This window comes from Schistocerca serialis, chromosome 5 (genome assembly GCF_023864345.2).
Source record: "Schistocerca serialis cubense isolate TAMUIC-IGC-003099 chromosome 5, iqSchSeri2.2, whole genome shotgun sequence".
NCBI lineage: Eukaryota > Metazoa > Arthropoda > Insecta > Orthoptera > Acrididae > Schistocerca > Schistocerca serialis.
In genome coordinates this window covers 716,945,702-716,969,489 of record NC_064642.1, presented here as the reverse complement: position 1 = coordinate 716,969,489, position 23,788 = coordinate 716,945,702, and the positions used below count along the sequence as shown (strand labels likewise).

At 38.9% G+C, this 23,788-nt stretch overlaps 1 protein-coding gene across 1 annotated transcript in view; it reads right to left on the bottom strand.

The window, feature by feature from the left end:
- Positions 1-3,155: 3,155 nt before the first annotated feature.
- The window catches only part of LOC126481194 (transmembrane protein 241-like), an 81,696-nt gene continuing 61,063 nt past the window's right edge, over positions 3,156-23,788 (bottom strand). Inside the window, exons 4-5 of the mRNA XM_050104785.1 lie at positions 9,849-9,976; positions 3,156-5,782 (exon numbers count right to left, since the gene is read on the bottom strand). Coding sequence (XP_049960742.1) covers positions 5,440-5,782; positions 9,849-9,976 — 471 coding nt within the window. The 3' untranslated portion in view covers positions 3,156-5,439. The remainder of the gene's footprint in view (positions 5,783-9,848; positions 9,977-23,788) is intronic.

The window sequence follows — 23,788 nt, the reverse complement described above, 5'->3', positions numbered from 1 at the left end:
TCCTTACATAAAGACCCTAGGTCCTCTATCACATGACTTAGCCCTGCATTTGGCTTGAAGATACTGGCGGACTGGTACACTTCCCCTAAACTTCCCTGTAACTGAGGCTTACACCTCGCCCATGGCTACTACCTAGCAGCAGCAATTTCTTCTTCCTGACACTTTGTACATTCCTAGGCTTCTTGGCCTCGGTTGAAGTGTGCTGCACATTTCCTGCTTCTCGTTCTACCTGAGGCTCTTCTCCACTTAACTCTGGCAGTGGTAGATACCTGTTTTTTGGGTTTATGATAAAACTGTCCTCGTTCTCTTTCTTCCTATCCTCCTGCCAGCTGCCAGTTCACAACCACCATCCTCCCCCTATCTCCCTTGATCCTTATGAGTTCCTACCTTGCTTCCTCCAACTGTGCCTGAAGGGCACAGATTTTCATTTCCTGTTCCCCAATCAGAATCTTCCTACTGCATACTCTGCAGTTCCAGGAGAGAGCCTCTTTCGTTCTCCCAACATTCTCCCCACTGCATCCCCCCCAGTGAAAATATTTCCTACAAGATTGGCAACAAATCCCTCTACTCACTACCCTATAACAGCTCCCACATTTCTCACTCATGGTCAGTTTCGAAAGAATAATTAAGTCTCCGGCAGCTCACTGAGAAACTGGGTGAATATGGTAAAGATTTGCATATTTTATTCTTTGATTTTAAGAAGGCATATGATTGCATACATTGCAAGAGCCTGCTCAACTGTTGAAGGGAGTTTGGCATGGCAGTGAAACTCATCAATCTGATAAAGATCTGTCTGAACAAAACACGTGCAAAGGTGAAGTTGGGAAATTGGGTAACTTAGGAATTTGAAATTGTGACAGGACTCAGGCAAGGAGATGGGTTGTCCCCTATCCTGTTCAACCTTGCCCTCAAGAATATCACACGTGAGACCTTCCAAGAGAATGAAGGGATTGAAATCGGGGGAAAGAGACTGGCATACTTAGCCTATGCAGACGACATCTGTTTACTCTCTAGGTCAGAAGAGGAGTTGGAGCAAATGACCAAAGCACTAAAGGAGGCTGCCAGCAAATTTGGGCTAAACATAAACGAAGCCAAGACAGAGTACCTCGTTATGGCGCGTGGTCATTGTCAGACTGCTGGTCATCTACAATCACTGCCGGTTGGGGACCAGTCCTACATGAGAGTGCATGAATTCAAATACCTAGGGGCACTTTTCACTGAGAACTTGTCATGTGAAACAGAGATCAATGCCAGAATACAAGCAGGAAACAAATCTTACCACAGCCTAGCACAACTGCTTCGGTCCAGATATCTCTCCAGACAGTTCAAGATTCGACTGTACAAAACCCTGATCTAGCCTGTTGTTCTATACAGCTGTGAGATGTGGAGTTTCCGGAAACAGGACTTCCATAAGCTCCTTGTTTTTTAGAGAAAAGTGCTTCGGAAGATCTTTGGTCCGGTTCTGGATGCAGATACAGGGGAATGGAGGATCAGATACAACCAAGATTTTATTGTTTATGTCATGCAAAATTTCAAGTTATGTCACGCAAAATTTCGGGTTATGTCACGATTATCAGGACTTCCGCTAAAGAACAAGTTTTTCCAAGAACAAGTGCCGCTGGGATGCTAATATTTAGTTGTATGACAAGAACAGACACTACAGCAAGTATAAAAAAACAAAGAAAATTTAAATTTGACACTATTTCCTCTTAAAGAAGTTCTTTTAGCGGACGAAGAAAATACCTGTGATCTCACTCAGTGGCCATCTTGATTCTCTGCTTTATTTATTATTTTGTCATTAAATGACTTTTTTGCAGCAATAAGCACCTTCCTATAGATCTTTTTGTACCTATGATAGAAATTTAAGAATTCTGGATTATTTAATATTTGGTTCTGAAATTATTCCAGGCTGTAATTCAATACCATTCACTTACTCACTTCCAACTTTGCATGCAGAAGCACCATATAAACACTAGATGACATTAAACAGATTTATGTACATCCTGCACCAAACTTGTAAGCCACGAGGTATAGAGTTGGAAGCAGGGGTTGTGTAAGGATGGACGAGTATATTGTGTAGGTTTGGTGGACGCGGAATACCACTGTGGGAGGGGTGGGAAGGATAGTGGGCAGAACATTTCTCATTTCAGGGCATGACGAGAGGTAGTCGAAATCCTGGCAGAGAATGTCATTCAGTTGCTCCAGTCCTGGATGGTACTGAGTTACGAGGGGAATGCTCCTCTGTGGCCAGACGGTGGGACTTAGGGAGGTGGTGGAAGACTGGAAAGATAAGACACAGGAGATTTATTTCTGTATAAGGCTGGGAGGATAATTACGGTCTGTCAAGGCTTCAGTGAGACCCTTGGTGTATTTTAAGAGGGACCACTCGTCACTGCAAATGCGACAACCACAGGTGGCCAGGCTTCTTGGTATAGAATGGGTGGCGGCTGTCAAAGTGGAGGTATTGCTGGTGGTTAGTAGGTTAGATATGTACTGAGGTACTGATGTAGCCATCTTACAGATGGATGTCAACATCTAGTAAGGTGGCTTGTTGGGTTGAGGGGGACCAGGTGAAGCAAATGGGGGAGAAGCTGTTGAGGTTCTGGAGCAATGTGGATAGGGTGTCCGCACCCTCTATCCAGATCGCAAAAATGCCATAAATTAATCTGAACCAGGTGAGGGGCTTAGGATTCTAGGTTTTTAGGAAGGAATGCTCTAGATGGCTCACGAATAGGTTGGTACAGGATGGCGCCATGGAGATGCCCATAGGTAATGACTTCAAAGGAGAAGTAATTGTGGGTGAGGATATAGTTGGTCATGGCATCTAGGAAGGAGTTTGTTGGTTTGGAATCTGTCAGGCATTCTTAACATTCATGCATAATGTTTTTTTCCTTAAAACTAAATAAACATTCATTTAACCAGCCATTAACATTAACAGATTATGAGCAGCTTATTTAGTCTGCCCATCATTCCCTTCTTGCATCATCAGTGTTCCTGTTCCTATACTAGGGCAATTTTCTTCTCACTTAAAACCTTACACTGCAACTAGTAACCTGTAGTCTTCATGTAAAACATATTACTGCTTGAAAGCGCTTTCATAACACGGAGGTAAGGACAGGTTAAAAGGCATTATCAATAATAATTTAAACATGCAATAAGATACATTACTTATTATTATTATTATTATTATTATTATTATTATTCATAAAACAAAGTTCAAAAAGAATAATTCTTACAGTTCTTCACAGTTATTTTCCTCATAATAGAATTACAAATATTCCCTCTAGTATGCTAAGATACATTTATGTAATGTCTGCTTTCCATGCATTTAACTACCCTTCAACTTGGGCTAGTTCGCCAACCTCCACTGCTACACATTTATATATGTCACTCAGTACATTTTGTGAGGAATAGTGGACCTAGTCCAAAAGTCTTAACTTTGGCCTTGCTCAGAATGTCTTAAGAACACTAGGACAGAATTTGGCAGCCACTTTGTCACAAAAGATATGAGAGATCCTTTGTTACAAGGAAAATGTGTTTTTCATCAGTACATGTTAAATAATTTCACCCTAAATAAGAAGCAGTGAACAAATTATTTCAGTATATTTAAATACATATAAAATACAGAACTGAACTTTTTTTCATCCACATAACAATGAGCATTTAAGGCTAGGTAACTTCAGGAATGTTTGTCTCTACAATATCCATGTTTCCTTTCAGTCTGAGTTAACTGTAGATGAGATTACAGAGATTTTAAATAATACAAGTGAACGTGACTTCTCTCAACCTGAAAATTCTTACAAATGATAGAAATTTCCCCAGATGCTACTTCTACTCCTGAGATGCTGCAAATGCAAGATATTTTTGAGTCAGTAAATCTTGAGGATGCCCTATAAGGCATAGCGATGTCATGGATTAATGGGGACTTTATTGCAGAAAGTCAGTCTTTTGTAGAGCTTCCAGCAGTTGATCCTCAAGAAATCCTCCCGGTTTGGAGTATTTTAAATACCTTATGATACACTGAAATGATGAAACTCACTCTTCAACAAACTAGTAATTATAGAGCTTGGAAATAGAGCAATGTTTATTGGCATTCCTGTAATTGAACAAGAGCAGTTTTCAGGTATGTAGTTGCAAATTAGACTTTGTTCAAACACCTAATGTGAGATGTCATTCACAAACAAAGATAAATACAATCTGGTTGTCCAAGTAACAGCATGAAACTACTTTTTAAAAAATCAACACAATTTCCTAGGCAACCTTACTGATTCTTTTTCTTTTTTCTAAGTTATGGAAAATTTACATTCACTTACTAGGTTCTCAACAGTTTGCCTGTTATTTCCTTATTGGAATCAGTGTATTGAAAAAGAAATTACAGCTTTCAAAGGACACAGCAGTCTTTGACAATACATTCAAAACAAGACAATAAGGTAGGGCTTCAAAATGTTGACACACACTGGTTTCTCAGGACATTTTTATCACTTGATACATACCAAGGTGCAGCATCTAACGTAACCACTTTGAAAATGTCTTGGTTACAATATTGTAAATAAACTAACTAGAGAACCAGAAGACAATCACTTTTTTAGTGTGTGTGTGTGTGTGTGTGTGTGTGTGTGTGTGTGTGTGTGGGAGGGGGGGAGGGGGGGGGCATGCGAGCATCTGTGTGCATGCGCACGTGTGCATGGGTGTGTGGATGCAAATATCTCTGGCATTCTGAAAGAGGTTAACTTCACTGCAGGAATACGAATTACTGATTTTTCTTACGCGTCAGGAAAGTGAAGTTCAGCTAAAATAGCAGTTTCATTAGCATAGGTTACATTCACTTTTACAGATAAAAAAACCAAAACAGGCATTTCTGAGCATTACAATGAAAACTTGCATTTCTTAACCTATGGGAACATATACATCTATAAAAAAGGAAGCCATTCTTGTGATTTCAATAACTGTCATAAGTCTAATAAGAAGCAATAGAGTAAAACGGTACTCAGTGATAAACAACATACAAGTTTCCTACCACACTCAATGCAAAATGAGATATGCATTAATCAAAATAGCAAAATCCTAGCAGGAAACAGTTTTGCTTGGATGAGGAATGTGCAAGTTTCAAATGAAAGGAGACTTTTCTCTCAAATTTAAGGTACATAATTCCCATTTCTCATAATAAGGTACATGATTTCCATTTATCATAATCTGAAGTTTTGCCTTCCAGCACCACAATGTACAAAAAAATCAATATTAACAAACATAGTCCCTAATACAATAATCAAGTACTTATAATTGAGCGCTGAAATATAGAAAAAAATGTCTTAGTCAGTTCTTTTGCAGAAGTCTTGACTTATTTCTGCTTACAGAAAAATAAAAAAATAAAAAATTCATCTATGGTCAAATTACAATAAATGCAGTTTTCTATCTGGAGAAATATCAGCCTCTTGACAATCATACTGATAGTAAATCTGTATGTTTCTCTTTTGGTTCCACTTCATCTAAAGATGGTACAATGGTTGCACAAACGAGACCTATCACTGCGACTCCAGACACAGTCTGCCAGTCGGGACTATGACGTCCAAATACAGGCACTGCTAACAAGCAGGCAACCATACGTGCCACAGCATTAGCCTGTGGAGCGGCCCTTGTCTGTGGAGCCCATAGCTGCAGACATGTTCCCAGCACTCCGCTGCACAGACAACCAATATAGAATCTTATCTGCCGCCTGTGGCGGAAGTGCAACACGGAGAATGCCTCCTCCAAGTAAAAGCTTGCAGGGGCCAATACGACAACACTGAAATACACAAATACAATATATTCATTATCTGTTCATCATTGAAGTTCCAAATTAACAACAGTATGCTTATAAGAGTACAATAAAAATTAATGTATGTACATAAAACCATGCCCTATGACTACAATGACAGCTGTACTCTGCTGCTGTATATCCAGTGTTTAAGCCACATGAGTATGGCATGTGCAACAGAATGTTTAAACACAATGTTGCAGTATTTATCCAGAGTTAAGTACACAAAATTATATAGTAGAAAATTTTCTACAGGAAGATCGACATGCAGTGATACAAGCCACAAATCCCATTATTTCAAGATTTACAGTGCTAGTATCCTTATTGTGGAAAGTTACCATTTGTCTTCCTAGCCCTGAAAAGCCTGAGACATGACGACAAGAGACGCCAACTTCCAGACATCTTGTGAACAAGGAAGTGTAACATCTGCAAGCAGTACACCCTCACGGCATGCAGGTGTGTGTGTGTGTGTGTGTGTGGGGGGGGGGGGGGGGGGGGGGGGGGAGGCCGCACACACTTGTAAAGGTGTAAAGGCATTTCTAGAAATAACATGCTTGTAATTTATTGTGTGATTCAATACCTAACAGCTACTAAATTCCACAAGACTTGACGATTAACTCTCAAGAGCTCATTTGACTTTCATTCTTTATGCAGTGTGAAGACTAGCCACAAAATCTTTGGCCCACCATGCACATTGCTTCCAACATTGACAGCTAAGATAAAACATATAAGTTTCATAATCTCTTTCAAATAAAAACTATTCTGAAGTATCACACTAGTTCCTCTTGTGCTAAAAACTGTTGCTCTCCTATTCCCTATACTACATAAACAGTTAATGTAAGTCTTCAAATCGATATCGGCTGCCATTCAGTTAGCCGTACTTTCAAATACACGGGTTGTCCAGTTACGCCACCTGATTCCTACAGCTGCCATCATGGCATGAGGGTGCTGCCATGAACAATCACGCCAATGCTGCCAATGAGATGCAAGCATCCCCTCTCTGGATATCCAGCAGCAGATGTACTTAAATTTACACATTTATGCACTGACCCCATTTTGTATGTCTGTTATTTACAGACTTTCATAGTGGCCAGGCATCTTCTGAATAGACATTCTATTGATGAGTGACAGATTTATAAATCTCTTGTATCCGTATATATTTCTACATTCAGATCTACTGTTAGCAACTGATGTTGCAAATACAGCAACAAAGTTATGTATTATTTTTACTAGTTAATATCAGATGTAGAGTAAATTAATATCAGAATTCTCTGTTCATAAACAGCATCTGTTCCTCACTCTTGTATCCAATAAGGAATCCAACAGCATGCAAGGGAAGACACAAAATCTCTGGCCAGTTCCATTTCCTGTTGTTGCTGAGACAAAGTAGGTACATTGAACTTGCAGTTCTTAGTCATCTACCACAACTACAGTCATCATCAGTCCTCCAGCCGAGAGTGTGTACAAAAGAATAGGTTAATGGCATTCTTAATATACCAGGCAAGTCATAGCATATGAAAATCCTTGAGATATTTACCATCTGGTACCAGACACACTGACCACAGGTTGCAATTGAAGCAGTTCTCTAATAAAATCCCTGCTTGCACAATAATTTTTTTCCCATGTACGACCTCACTTTCAAAACTTCCCTGTTCTATAAATTGATGTTCCACTGTTGGGAGAATTGCACATGTACACTGCCATTTCATTAATACTACACTGGTTCAACTTTAATACTCTTCTATACCAGCATCTCAGGTTACCTGTTACATGTCACTATCTGGTTCAGTTCATACCATAATTGTATTATAACAAATCACAAAGTACTGAGTATTAACTGCAAGACATTTAGATAATTTTAGAGATTAATGTGCTCTTATACAGAGAAACGAAACACACACACACACACACACACACACACACACACACACACACATACACACACACACACACACACACACACAAATCAAATCAACTAACCACTGAAGCTGCTCGAGTAACATGATTTTATCACAGATTATGCAATACATCTACCCTCTTGGCTAAACTTGGTACAGGAAATTTAAGTATTTTCCCTGCCTTTCTGTTAAAATTAGGGATTAGCTATTGGAAACTCAGGTTTCTCACATTGTGCTTTGGTAACAGTTATTTATTACTACAGGTTTAAATGATCACTTCCATTACTAATGTTAGGCTATACACTTTGGAACTCAAATCATGACGATGCAAGATTAGCTTGTCCATGATCTTCTGAGTCCTGCTGTGCAGTATGGGATCTGTATCAGATAGGATTAAAGCTCCTGTCATTCAGATGAGACCTCAATCATCCCAATAAGCCTCACAAATCTTTGTGTAACTGATACCATGAATTTAATAGTTTAGTGCCCATAGTAAAATTGTATGAGACAAGTGCAGATAAAAGTCATACAATAATTATATTTTAACTACAGTAAAGAAAAAAAATTACAAAAATACCTTAAACTTACTCTGTCACGCACGCACGCACGCACACGCACACACACACACACACACACACACACACACACACACACACACACCACCCTCCCTCTCATTACAATGTAAAATTCAGTTAGTTAAATGTGGTATATGGTGTTTTGCAAGCCACAGACATTATAGACAAGAAAGAAGGGGGGGGGGGGGGGGCGGGGGGCGCACAGGAGATGACCTCTCACCAGAGTTTTATGGCATTATTAGGGGTCAATGCCCACTATAGACGCACCAGACTGACCGGTCTGAGCTCTGTGTTAAATGGAAGGTGAATCTTGAAGAAACAACTGGGGAACAATACTGAAAAACCAAGGCAGTCCTCTGTTTTGAACCATCAGTGTACACTGCTTTAAAACAATGGTGTCTTTCTAAAATGTTATAAAACACAGATTTAAATGTTAAATCTGGAGTGCAACCTTTCTTAAAGTTTGTCATGTCTAAAATAGTTCTTGGTCTCTCCGCCCCAACTGTGGTATAAAACTTTAAAATCTCTAAAAGGCAATGTTTGACAATAAATATCCCAGTCTACTAGTGAACAAGATAACTTTACTTTTCTTTGCCTGTAAGTGGTCACTTCCTTGTTTGAGAGGAGGAGAATGAGATACCCAGACAAACACATTTGACCTTCCAGAAAGTATAAAACAGTTGCTTCATAGGAAAAAACAAAATATATGAAACGGAAACAGAATTTTTGTATATGTGGAAAATTTAATGCTAGCCCTTGATTAGGAAAGCAAGAAATAATAATAAGTTACAATTTGGGATTGAATTTCCTGAGTACTTATTCACAGGATCAATACAGTGCACAGAAAAATAATTTAGAAAAACAGAAAAGAGCCTAAACTGGAATGACATCATTAGTCCTGATCATTATTGTCTAGGATCATGTCTCCCATGTACAAGGAATTCATATCCTTTTCATACATATTTTTACAGACATTACTTATATATCATTATGTTGTTTTCCTAAAACTATATTTCATAATACTCTATAGAACTGACTATATACAGGGTATTTATAAACAAATATCGGGGTTTTAACACTTTACAATATTTATTACATTAAACTTACAATTATAAATGATGTGTCAAATGAAAGAGCAACTCAAACAGTTTTACCAACAACTTTATAAATGTTCAATGTGAGCACCATTTGTCACTGGGCACACATCAAGTCTATAGCCCAAGCACTGGATAGGTCGCAAGGGGCCCAATGACAGGGCTTGCTTCGCATGGCCTTCACGTTCACCCGACCTAACGCCATGCGATTTTTTCCTTTGGGGCTTCATCAAGGATCGTGTGTAAGTGCCTCTGCTACCAGCAGACCTACCTGAATTAAGAAACTGGATTGAAGCAGCTGTTGCTACAATCACTGAAGACACACTTATCAATGTTTGGGAAGAACTCGCCTATAGACTTGATGTATGCCATGTGACAAATGGTGCTCACATTGAACATAATAAATATTATAAAGCGCTAAAACCCCGATATTCATTTATAAACACCCTGTATATAAAGGTTAAAGCAGTGACACAAATAAACTTACCTAAAAATGTTGCTATAATACAGCTTATCTGTCTCTGTGTAGTGACTGTCAGTTATCCTGCCATGCAGAATTTGAGCTGTTATGAAAACAACATGTGCCAACAGCCAGGTGTATCCCGAATCTGCAAACTGTCCAGGTATGATTTTGAATACTGCAATAAAATGGAACAAACTGTTGACGACAACAAATTGAAATTAATATTTAATAGTATATATCAGCAATAAAATTGTCACACAGTCATTTGCAGTTCTGTTTCTTTGACATAAATCCATTTTTGTGCTAATTTCTTTTACCACAAGTTAAGAAATTAACTTTCCTACAGATTATATCTTCCTCTTTAAATGTTTAAGTAAGAAATAAGAGAAAATCATAAAAACAACTATTCTGAGCCATGTAAGCATTCCACTTAAATAGACAGAAGATGATGCAAAACAGTCTTCCACAATCTCCATCATCAATTCAGCAATCCACTGCTGTGTTTGTGTGTGGGGGAAGGGGGGCGGGAGGTGCTACTACTTTAATTTCAGCATTCAGTACTTTCATGTTGCCCTGCTTGTCCACCTACCCATTTATTTGTTCTATTTTTATTTCTTTGATTGCTATTAATAATTACTGATAAGTAAGTCTCAGCTGTCAATTTCTTTTTTTCTCTTTCATTACAAGTTATGTCTCACAATTACTACAAGTCAAAACAGACATAACTAGCTAAAGACAAAACTTGTTTTTAAGAACTATGTAGCACACCAAAAACACACTAAGTGGTTTTTTACTCTTCTATTTATTTATTTTTTATATCTGGTTGGTCTTTTTTTTTGGCTTCTGTGGTCCCAGCTGCAAGAACAGGTCCATCTGGTCCGTCTATTGACTTCGTTCTCTTCTATGTGATGGTTTTATACATTTGTGGCTTAATATAACTGATTTTCAGGGATGCTTTCAAATTGCTTTACTAAGTTTATCTGCACTATAAGCAAGCACACATACACAGGCCTACACCCCTGAATTAACTGTGTGTATTTTACTATCACTCAGAAAAGGATCATTCCGAAAGCTATTACTTTTAAAAAATTTTTTTTAAAGCAGAAAACTGCACTTGCCAAGTAATGATCCTAGCTACTATCAATGTAGTCCCTTAGCTATCTCTACACAGTTTGAAATGTTTCTGGAGGTCTTGGAAGCAATCAGCAAATTTTCAACTGTGATGTTTGTAAGCTCATTTGTTACAGCTTGTTAGATGTCTGTGATATCTTGATGAAGCTTTCCTTTCAGTCAACTTTTCACTCGCAAAACAAGGAAAAAAATTGTAAGACAAGAGGTTGGGCAAATATGGCGGATGAGAGATGGCAACAACAAAATGTCTGGCCAGATAATTGGTAATAGATAAAGCAATGTGGGGGTCTTCAATTGTCATGCACTAAGAACTAGTACGGAGAATGCCAAAAACTAGGGTGGTGATGCTGAATTGCTTGTCACAAACATTTCAAGACTTCAATGTAAAGAGTTCGATTCACTGTTTGAGCTGGAGGAACATACTTATGGTGAACTAATCCTTTACTAGCAAAGAATCTGATCAACATTGCCTTTGCTCTCGAAGGTTGTTGTTAGACTTTTTTTGAGGCTGGTGATACAGGACTCCGCATTCAGCACTTCTGACGCTTCATGTGAGGGGATACTAGTAACACCAACTTTCATCCCCAGCAATAATATTTGGAAAAACTATGGATCATGTCTAGCTCTATCCTAAAGTTTACCAAAAATTCTTCGTCTTTCCTCTTTCCGTTCATCTGTTAGTATTCAAGGGATGAGTTCTGCACTAATTTTGCATTTCCCTAAACCTTAGCGTAAAATCTTATGACACAAATGATGAATCAAATTAAGTTCTTCTGATACTGCATGCACAATTACATGATGGTCTTCTTGCAATAACTGCTTTACATGCTCCACATTTGCATCGGTATGTGCTGTAGATGGGTGGCCAGCTCTGGAGTCATCTTGCACTAAATCTCTCCTTTCATGAAACTTTTGTGCTACTCAAAAACACAACTGCTTGAAAGTGCCTCACCTGCATATGCTTGCTTAATCATTGTCCACATTTCATTAGGCATTTTACCAAGCTTAACGCAGAACTTAATGTTCACTTCTTGCTCACAATCAGCATCAATTGTGTCACTGTGACTAACGCACCAAGAACCCAAACAACATGTTACTAAGCACAGCCCTGCCACACAGTGAGTTTGTGCGGAAACATGGCCAAGGTCATTTCAAGCATGCAAACATACCAGGTAACATAAAAACATTTGTTCCTTGTTAGTATTGAAAACTCAGAAAAAAGCCTGTCATGGAACTTTTCTGACAAAGAGAGTCTAATAAATGAATGCCATGTCTCAAGGGCCATTTGCACAGACTATGTGTTGAAACTGACTCAAAAACTACTCCAGCTTTTATGAATATTAAGTAAAAATTTAAACATTTCTACTGAAATATCATCAATTCTACATACCTTGCCTTTCTACAAACTGCAACTCATTTTATACACCTCACCTAGACATCACTTCCTGACAGTCACTACTTTCATTACAAACTAATTGCTTCGGATTCATCTCAAACTACCCAAACATTTACAGAACTCATCAAATGCTTCTAACAATTTTCCCTCCACCATAAGTTACTGTGCCATTTTTCTGAAATGTCATTTCTACCCACCATAAGTTATGGGGTTGTTTCCTTCATACTCCTTTTGTTTACACTTTTTTCTCTTATCAGACTGTAACTGTACCTTCAGACATCCTTTCAACACCACTTCCAAGTATTTCTATTAACTCAGCCTATTCTATACGGTATCTCAAAAGAAAGTTTATATCTGATGTGTCAAAACAAAATAGAGGCTGAAGTCTGTCCACAAAATCTTCATGTATTTTTGAAATTTACAGTTTAGGAATTTAGTCCTCAAACATAATGTCATTTAAATGGAATCCTGCAAGCCTATGGCACTCATTTAAATGATGAACAAAATTTTGCATGGCGGCTTCACTGCGGATATTTTCTTTCAGTTGCTCCAAAGAAGTTGGATTATTGAAATGCACTTTAGATTTGACATATCCCCATAACAAAAAACTGATGGGGCTCAAATCTGGAATGTGAGGGACCAGTTTATGTCACTCCTCCAGAAGATCAGTTTGCCAGGGGAAATTCCACGAACCCGTAGTATAGACACATTTGACAAGTGTGCTCTGGCTCCATCTTGCTGAAACCATATTCTTTGGTTTTAGCCGACAAAGTTTTACAATTCAGGCACCAAAAAGTCATTTAACATCATCACATAATGTTCTGAATTCACTGTAACTACACGACCACTCTTGTTGTCGAAAAAGACTGTCCCAATTACTCCTTGAGCTGACATCGCAGCCCATACACTAACTTTTGGTGAATGAAGGGGTTCCTCATGCTTCTGTTTAGAATTCATTGCACTCCAGTAATGGCAGTTTTGCTTACTGACATGACTGTTCAGCTGAAAATGAGTCTCATCAGAAAATGAAATGTTGTTAAATGAATGACACTCAGTCACATCGTTAATGAACTGCAGTCTATATGTCTGGCTACCTGAAGCTTTAATTCTTGCACCAACTGGATATTGTAAAGATGCAGTTTAAGGTCTTTTTGCAGAATTTGGTGTTTTGATGATCTATGCACATTTAAAGAACCTGCACAGATGAAAATGGGGAAGTTAGGATTTTCATGAACAGATCAATTTTCACTCTCCACGGATTCGGTCGCTCTTGATAACCTTGGTCACCCAATTTTCAGTTTGGTCAGTGTTGAACTAGTCTCCTCAAACGTTTTTATCCATTTCCAAATAAGGGGAACACTTGGAACATCATTTACAGTCTGCAATCCACAATCACTGCAAAATTTACTCCGTGCTAGTCACAAAATCACCATTTTTATAAAATTCTCGTACTCAGAATATGCAGTCTGCCCCTGAGAAGCACTCCACATTTATTAATTCCTAAAGGCCAAGCAAACAATGAATGTACATCCAACTCTGCTCCGATTTGCTATGCATGCACAGAGAGCTCTTCAATTACAAACTTTCTTTTGAGACACCCTGTATATTTTTCTTTATTGTTTGCTCATAATTCTCAGTTTTTCACAGTTTCCTCTTTCTATCTAAGATGCTTTTCTTTTTCCTTCTTCATACAGTATTTGCAACATTTTTTGTTATTTTTTAAATAACTTTGTTAAACAGTTATTTTCTTCATTTATGTCCACATAATCTTAATTTTCCAAGATGCTGAACTTGTTGCTGAATTTGATATAGTGTACTTCACTATTAAGTGAATTCTCTTAATCAACATGTCTGATTCTCTGCCTAATATGGTTGCTTCTTTTGATTTTTGTGTCAATTTTTACTTTTGGTCTTAAAAGGTTATGATCAGTTGAAAATCTAAAATGGTTTCAGCCTACAATATCCTGCTCAATTTCTTCATTGTCCGATAAATATAATCAGTTACAGTCATCCGGCATGCTATTTTGTCATTTTTTCACTACTCTCTCTGTAACCTTACAACATACAACATTTGGTTTAACTTATTTTCCAAATCCACTAACCTATCACTCCTTCATAAAATTCTGTGATGTACTGTCTCTTGAATAAAAAAAAATGTTTAAGTAGTTGGATTTTTAAAATCCAAATCATTGTTATGTGTAATTGTTTGTTACATTATCTAAAGTACATTAAGGTCTGACTGAATCACAACACACTTAATAAGTACTTCATCTCCTTCCACTGACAATAAAAAATTTGCCACGGTGCTCACAAACTGCTGTTTTATTCAGCAGTGAAGCAATAAATAATATAAAATGTACGAATCCAACTGTCTACTTTTACAATCTAAACTAACAAATAATGACTCATCTTCCACAATTCATTCAAAGCACTAGTCTCACCTACACAGCAGTGTTTACGACCATACGTAGGCAAACCTTTGAAACAGTGACAACAGAAATCCTGATGCTCGTACTGCTACAGAGGACAAATCCCATGGGCACCCAGTCATGGTGAGCTCGCTACCAACAAATATACTGCTGTCTCAATACTGATCATCCTAACAATGACCGTCAGTCATATAAGTATTGTGTGTGTGTGTGTGTGTGTGTGTGTGTGTGTGTGTGTGTGTGTGTGTGTAATTATTTAATTAGCTGAGGTAACAAGAGAATTCTCTCTCTTCATCGTGGTGACTATCAGAAATTAAACTGCTCGTAACTGAATACACATCAAGAAATGAATAGATATTATGGGGTGAAAAAGTGGCTTAACTCGGAACTGGGAGGAGAATCCTTAAGGGGAGCTGGAACAATGAAAATGACAAAATTAGTGTTTTTTGTTTTCTTTTTCATTATAAAATTATTTGGAGTTTTCTGAATAAAACAAATCAAGTTTCACCCTTCTAAGTGAATTCTATGTGTGTTATTTATCGCTGCAAAGTTGACGTGCCGCGTAAACGGTTGTAGTGACTTGGTGTGTCACCTCCGACAGCGCCGCTCGCTGGCTGTAAAAATGTGCACCATTCCAGCAATAGAGTGTTTAAGAAAAGGCACAATGAGTGGAAGAAGAAATCTTTTGTTGTCTCGAAGGGAGATGCTGCTGAGACTGCTTCACCAACTACTCCAAATGAATGTGATAGAACTTCTTCCAGCAAGAAACTTTGTGACAACAAAGAAAAATTTGAGAACTATGAAAGTGACAGTAATGATGTGAATGAAGTAATTAACATTTCCTTGCTCTCTAATATTTTGAAACATAACGTATTATGCCAAGTTTGCAAAGAAAGATGACTGGAATTGAAAATAACTTCACACATTGGTTTGGCATGTAAAATGTTATTGAAGTGTAACAAATGTGCTGCAGTAGTTTCATCTTCTAATTCTAACAGTATTCCTCTTATTGGTAATAATGGAAAGAAGGTGCATGACATAAATGTTACGCTAGTGTACGGCTTGCGTTGCATTGGCAAGGGCAGTGTGCAGGGATAATGCTATGTGGAATTATGAACTTGCCAAAATCACCAACCAAGTTTAGATTTTATAAAGAATTGGTGGGATCTTCTGCTGAAGATATTGCTCAAGCAACAATGAAGAAAGCAGTTGAAGAAGCTGTGACAGATAATGGGAATTGTAGAGATTTAACTGTTGCTTTAGATGGATCATGGCAATGTGGAGGTCATAAATCTCTAAATAGAGTTGTGGCAGCTACCAGTGGAGACAGTTGCAAAGTCATTGATGTTGCTATTCTCTCAAAACATTGTAGATGTAAGGGCAACACCAAGGACGAACATAGTGAAAATTGTGAAGCAAATTTTCACGGTATGATTGGAGCAATGGAAGTAGAGGGAGTGAAAGTAGTTCTTTCCAGATCACAGGAATGGTATAATGTATGATACACTAACTATCTAGGAGATGGTGATTCTAAGGGATATAAAGCTGTAGAGGAACTCAAACCTTATGGCAATGAAATTCACATTAAAAAACAGGAGTGCACTTGACATGTGCAGAAGTGCATGGGGGCTCATTTGTGCAAACTTAAGCAGACATTAGGATCTCAGAAGCTTAGTGATGGTAAGACCCTTGGAGGAAGAGAAAGATTGACAGATGAAGCAATTGATGGATTGCAGAGGTATTATGGGTGTGCAATTAGGCAAAATACAAGAAGCATTGAGCATAGGAGGAGAGCAGTATGGGCATTATTTTTTTATACTGCATCAACAAATGAGCACCCACAACACGCACTGTGCCTCACAAGTGATGACTCATGGTGTAAGTACCAATCAGGAAAGGACTATGCCCATGAAAACAGTTTGCCAAATTCTGTAATTAATGTAACTAAGCCCATATTCAGAAATTTATTACAGCCAAGTTTATTGGAAAAGTGTTTACATGGGAAACACAAAATCCAAATGAAAGTGTAAATAATTTAATTTGGATTAGGATTCCCAAAAGACTGTTTGTACAGATAAAAATGTTGCATTTTGGAGTGTATGATGCAGTGACAACATACAATGAAGGAAACATTATCAAATATGATGTGCTGAAATGTTTAGGTTTCCAACCAGGACACAACACCATTTCCACAATGCGACTAATTGATGAAGAAAGACTAAGAGGTGCAGGAAGAAGAGACAAAAGCCTACAACATGCAGCAAAAGGGAAGAAAAGACCAGTGAAAATGAAACAACACTGAAAAAAGAAGAGGATGCTGATAATCCATCATATGGGGGCAGGAATGTATTAAAAAACTTTGGAAGCCATTTCCCGTAACTTTAAAATTTTCACCTTTGAGAAACATTTTCTCAAAAACTGCTAACAGTATACCATTTAAATTTATACACAACATTGTTTTCTTCTTTTCCTTCATTTTTATAACAAATTGTAAAAAATATTGCATAATTCAAGAGTTATAGAAGAAAAAGTGCAAAATTTTAGAGAAAAAATAAGCATCTGTTCAAAAAAATTGTAAAACAAAAACCAATAAATATTTCTTAACATGGCATTATAACTTTGTAGAGAAATATTCACTGAACATGTACTCCAAATTTCAGAGCAATATGTTTAACGGTTTTAGAAAAAATGTTTCTTCTATTTGCTAAAATTAACATGGAGGAGATGGACCATTCCGGCTCCCTTTAATTATACCTCAGAGAGGATTAAGGGAAACAACCAGATTCAATCCCATAGTCCAATCCAGAGACACTCATTATGCATCTGTTAGCCATTGTCTTCATGAATCACTTCATGGAAAACAAATACAAATGGGCTGCTCGCCAATCTGTTCAGCACACAACAAAATAAGTACTGAATATCTGCACCTCCTTAGACTAAATGTATTATGTGCTGCCAATAAAGACTGACAGCGAAATGACAATATCAGCATGAGATTCCCGTTGACCTGCTGGCCTACAATCAGTATGTGAACCGCTCATATTGATTCAGACTTTTAAATTCAGAAACACTCAACTCTGGGCTCAGAAAGCTATCAGCCTAACTTCGCCAATATTTATAATTTTTCATTTGTCTCATGGTACTTTTTGGCCTTCCATGATAGTGTACTAGCGGTAGGGCTCTCAAAAACCTTTCTGCCATAGGCAAAATTAGTATTCTGGTTCACATAAGTGACGACATGGAGGAGTGAACTGAAGGAACTTGGGCAATGGCTTCAAACACATCCAGTTATTTCTATATCCATATTTTACTGCATGAGATAGGGCTAAACTGTGATGCTGATGGTAGCGATGGTGGTGGAGGTGATATATTTGTTTCACTCCATGACACCTTGGTCTTTAGCACTCTTACGATGAGATGTGTGTTGTTAAAAGAAAACAGTATTTTAGACTTGAATTAAAAGGTACGTCAAATCACTCTCTCTCTCTCTCTCTCTCTCTCTCTCACACACACACACACACACACACACACACACACACACACACTAAAATCCAACCACCAGTCAGTAAAACTTCTGACTAAAAGAGAAATGACACAATGACTGTAAAAAAATTATGTAGCAAAAATCATGACTTAAGAAAGGTGAGCCAGCCACTTGAGCACACAAGACCTGCAACCTAATACAAGGGCCAGTCACAAAATTTTAAAGCACGAACCTTACTCGTCTCATCATCTTCTGAAATACAAGGCAGGCCCTAACATAACATCAAAATATGAAATGAATTTCATTAAAATCACACATAGTGAAATACCACAGGTATTCAAATGGTTGGATCCTTTCACAGGAGCTAAAGTCATGCCTAAGGTGCCTATGTCCTACATAAAACTGAGTGAGTGAGATTTTTTTTTTCTTTTTGTGTGATTGGAAGGAGGAATGCCACAGGTAGGTAGCTGCTTTCACAGACCACATATTCTTGCACACTCTATAGTGTGAGCACACACAATCAAACACTGCACAATACAAATGCCTACAGAGGTCGCATCACAATGTGGTCAGACAGTACAGCAAGGTTTGTGCCATGTGCACAACAACCCCATATAAGTTCGGTGCATTGGGCCTCACTTATGTTTAAGCAAAGTTGTTGTATGTCACCTAAAAGACTCTATATTAATGTGTTCTATAATTACGAGACTTTGGACTGCTATATACTTCTACATCTACATCTACATTTATAATCCGCAAGCCACCCAACGGTGTGTGGCGGAGGGCACTTTACGTGCCACTGTCATTACCTCCCTTTCCTGTTCCAGTCGCGTATGGTTCGCGGGAAGAACGACTGTCTGAAAGCCTCCGTGCGCGCTCTAATCTCTCTAATTATACATTCGTGATCTCCTCGGGAGGTATAAGTAGGGGGAAGCAATATATTCGATACCTCATCCAGAAACGCACCCTCTCGAAACCTGGCGAGCAAGCTACACCTCGATGCAGAGCGCCTCTCTTGCAGAGTCTGCCACTTGAGTTTGTTAAACATCTCCGTAACGCTATCACGGTTACCAAATAACCCTGTGATGAAACGCGCCACTCTTCTTTGGATCTTCTCTATCTCCTCCGTCAACCCGATCTGGTATGGATCCCACACTGATGAGCAATACTCAAGTATAGGTCGAACGAATGTTTTGTATGCCACCTCCTTTGTTGATGGACTACATTTTCTAAGAACTCTCCCAATGAATCTCAACCTGGTACCCGCCTTACCAACAATTAATTTTATATGATCATTCCACTTCAAATCGTTCCGCACGCATACTCCCAGATATTTTACAGAAGTAACTGCTACCAGTGTTTGTTCCGCTATCATATAATCATACAATAAAGGCTCCTTCTTTCTATGTATTCGCAATACATTACATTTGTCTATGTTAAGGGTCAGTTGCCACTCCCTGCACCAAGTGCCTATCTGCTGCAGATCTTCCTGCATTTCGCTACAATTTTCTAATGCTGCAACTTCTCTGTATACTGCAGCATCATCCGCGAAAAGCCGCATGGGACTTCCGACACTATCTACTAGGTCATTTATATAAATTGTGAAAAGCAATGGTCCCATAACACTCGCCTGTGGCATGCCAGAGGTTACTTTAACGTCTGTAGACGTCTCTCCATTGATGACAACATGCTGTGTTCTGTTTGCTAAAAACTCTTCAATCCAGTCACACAGCTGGTCTGATATTCCGTAGGCTCTTACTTTGTTTATCAGGCGACAGTGCGGAACTGTATCGAACGCCTTCCGGAAGTCAAGAAAAATAGCATCTACCTGGGAGCCTGTATCTAATATTTTCTGGGTCTCATGAACAAATAAAGCGAGTTGGGTCTCACACGATCGCTGTTTCCGGAATCCATGTTGATTCCTACGTAGTAGATTCTGGGTTTCCGAAAACGACATGATACCCGAGCAAAAAACATGTTCTAAAATTCTACAACAGATCGACGTCAGAGATATAGGTCTATAGTTTTGCGCATCTGCTCGACGACCCTTCTTGAAGACTGGGACTACCTGTGCTCTTTTCCAATCATTTGGAACCTTCCGTTCCTCTAGAGACTTGCGGTACACGGCTGTTAGAAGGGGGGCAAGTTCTTTCGCGTACTCTGTGTAGAATCGAATTGGTATCCCGTCAGGTCCAGTGGACTTTCCTCTGTTGAGTGATTCCAATTGCTTTTCTATTCCTTGGACACTTATTTCGATGTCAGCCATTTTTTCGTTTGTGCGAGGATTTAGAGAAGGAACTGCAGTGCGGTCTTCCTCAGTGAAACAGCTTTGGAAAAAGGTGTTTAGTATTTCAGCTTTACGCGTGTCATCCTCTGTTTCAATGCCATCATCATCCCGGAGTGTCTGGATATGCTGTTTCGAGCCACTTACTGATTTAACGTAAGACCAGAACTTCCTAGGGTTTTCTGTCAAGTTGGTACATAGAATTTTACTTTCGAATTCACTGAACGCTTCACGCATAGCCCTCCTTACGCTAACTTTGACATCGTTTAGCTTCTGTTTGTCTGAGAGGTTTTGGCTGTGTTTAAACTTAGAGTGAAGCTCTCTTTGCTTTCGCAGTAGTTTCCTAACTTTGTTGTTGTACCACAGTGGGTTTTTCCCGTCCCTCACAGTTTTACTCGGCACGTACCTGTCTAAAACGCATTTTACGATTGCCTTGAACTTTTTCCATAAACACTCAACATTGTCAGTGTCGGAGCAGAAATTTTTGTTTTGATCTGTTAGGTAGTCTGAAATCTGCCTTCTATTACTCTTGCTAAACAGATAAACCTTCCTCCCTTTTTTTATATTCCTACTAACTTCCATATTCAGGGATGCTGCAATGGCCTTATGATCACTGATTCCCTGTTCTGTACATACAGAGTCGAAAAGTTTGGGTCTGTTTGTTATCAGTAGGTCCAAGATGTTATCTCCACGAGTCGGTTCTCTGTTTAATTGCTCGAGGTAATTTTCGGATAGTGCACTCAGTATAATGTCACTCGATGCTCTGTCCCTACCACCCGTCCGAAACATCTGAGTGTCCCAGTCTATATCTGGTAAATTGAAATCTCCACCTAAGACTATAACATGCTGAGAAAATTTATGTGAAATGTATTCCAAATTTTCTCTCAGTTGTTCTGCCACTAATGCTGCTGAGTCGGGAGGTCGGTAAAAGGAGCCAGTTATTAACCTAGCTCGGTTGTTCAGTGTAACACTTCATTCAGTGTTATTGTGGATCTCTTCATGTGGAAGAAGAACATTGGCGGTGAATGCAGCACTCTACTCCACATGTTTCATTTCTGTTGTTCGATATAAAGCCCAAACGTTAATGGAAGAAGTTCTTCAATCTCTTGATGAATAACAGCGAGCTCTCACTGTCCAGTGGCAGGCTATCTCCATGGCATTAAGCATTTTGGCAGCCTCAGTGACATCATCACATTCCACAGCTGTTGACACAACCCCCACTGTTTATCCCGTATGATGATTCCGTGGAGACTGGGACACACATGAAAAATGCCCTTGGCAACATTTTCAGGCTTTTGGAGTCACCAATCACAACTTTTGTATGGCTTTATTTTTTCCAATAGATTTCTCCTCGTGTTTATCACCTTTTGTATCAGCTAGCTCCTCTTCAGGAACCTGCCAGTCTCTCTTTTGATGAAATATGTCAGTTGCTCTATAATTACCATTGCAAATATACTCATGTTATTGCTGCTTGCATTGAGTTATACTACTATCAAAAGTGACGGTAAGTCATACAGAGCTTGGGCAGCAGAACTCCATGGGCTTAGTGTAGTCATTCAAGAATTTCTGTGTGAATTCTAGAACCACTCAGCCTTCTACCGTCTCAGACATGTGATATTCTGGATATGAGTGTGGGATGGTAGAATCTTACCAACTGCACGTCACATGTTTGTGTGTGCAGGTTTAAAATCAGTCACAGGAAGAAAGTAGACGTGACAGATGAACGGCATCGACAAGTACCTGTCGGGCAAACCATAGATGTTTTAGTGAGTGTGTAGGGAAGAACCATGGAGTTTATATGCAGCTCTGTGCTTATTGGGTCATTGACTATTGTTATTAAAACAAAGACAGTTGAAAAAGAACTCTTGAAAACTCTTGACGTAACCTTGCTATAGGCAAGACTTATTTTGTGATTTATGTTAAGAAAAGTTATGGTATCAAAGCCAACTTTCTTTTAACTGTAACTCAATTTGTTTCTGACGTTCGACTGTTACCGGAAGTTTTATACTTATGTTGAGAGTGAGGTTTTATTGTGTATGAAAGTCAAATACATCGTTAATTGACGAAAAGGAAAGTTTGTATGTCTACTTATTTCATAAGTAGAAAGAGTCTAAGAATTCCTGTACCTAGCTTTATTCGACAGAGAAGAAGTCAAGAGGGTTTCCAGCAGCCAGCTATCCAGTAAAGAAGATTGGCTGCAAATTCCAAGTAAGTCACCTCGCAAATAACTGGAAAGTGGTTTCGAGGAATAAACTGAAATAACCCAGATTCGCACTCACACTTTAAGTCGGAAACTTTAGATTAGGTGTCACTGCCAGTTTGTTACTGAAGCCTACAAGGGCTCATATGCTGATTCAGTGGTTCGTGATGCTCTAACATGCCTGGCTCCCCCTCAGCTAGCATCGGTTAGCTCATGGTAGAAGATGACGAGTAGCAATGCAACCATGGCCTCCATGCCGCATGGGGCAGCATCATGCCAATCAGCAGCAGCAGCAGCAGTTGGCATCAAAACAGCAGACATGTGCTCATCTCCCATCACAACCTTATTGTTTTGTTTAATACGTACAATGTGTCAACCTGCTTCACCAGACATGAACCTGGATGTAAGCAGTGTTTTCCACGTGATGGAAGCCTCAAACAAACTCTACACTGAAGTATGTGTGATAGACAATGTTAAATGTGCAAATGTACACAGATGTGACAGTAATGTTAAATTCTTAAATGTATATGGATCTTGGATTACTGGCATTGCCGTCTGTATCTCATCAGTTGGTGAGTTACAACAAACAAATAATACCCATACTGGGACAGTTTTCAACTACCATAGTGTACAAAGCAGTTGTTCAGCCTTTCACCTAACACTACCAACTCTCAAAACTTATTTGGGTTAGATGTCTTTGAAATTTTTGGGTTATCTATTTCTTATGAAGTGCATCTGGCATCAGATCAAGCTCTGTATCAACAACTGAATGTGCTCTGCTGGGATTTTTCCTCCCTCTTCTTGGAAGATTTAGGATGCGCTACCAATTTTAACCCCCTCCATGAACCATGGACCTTGCCGTTGGTGGGGAGGCTTGCGTGCCTCAGCGATACAGATGGCCGTACCGTAGGTGCAACCACAACGGAGGGGTACCTGTTGAGAGGCCAGACAAACGTGTGGTTCCTGAAGAGGGGCAGCAGCCTTTTCAGTAGTTGCAGGAGCAACAGTCTGGATGATTGACTGATCTAGCCTTGTAACTT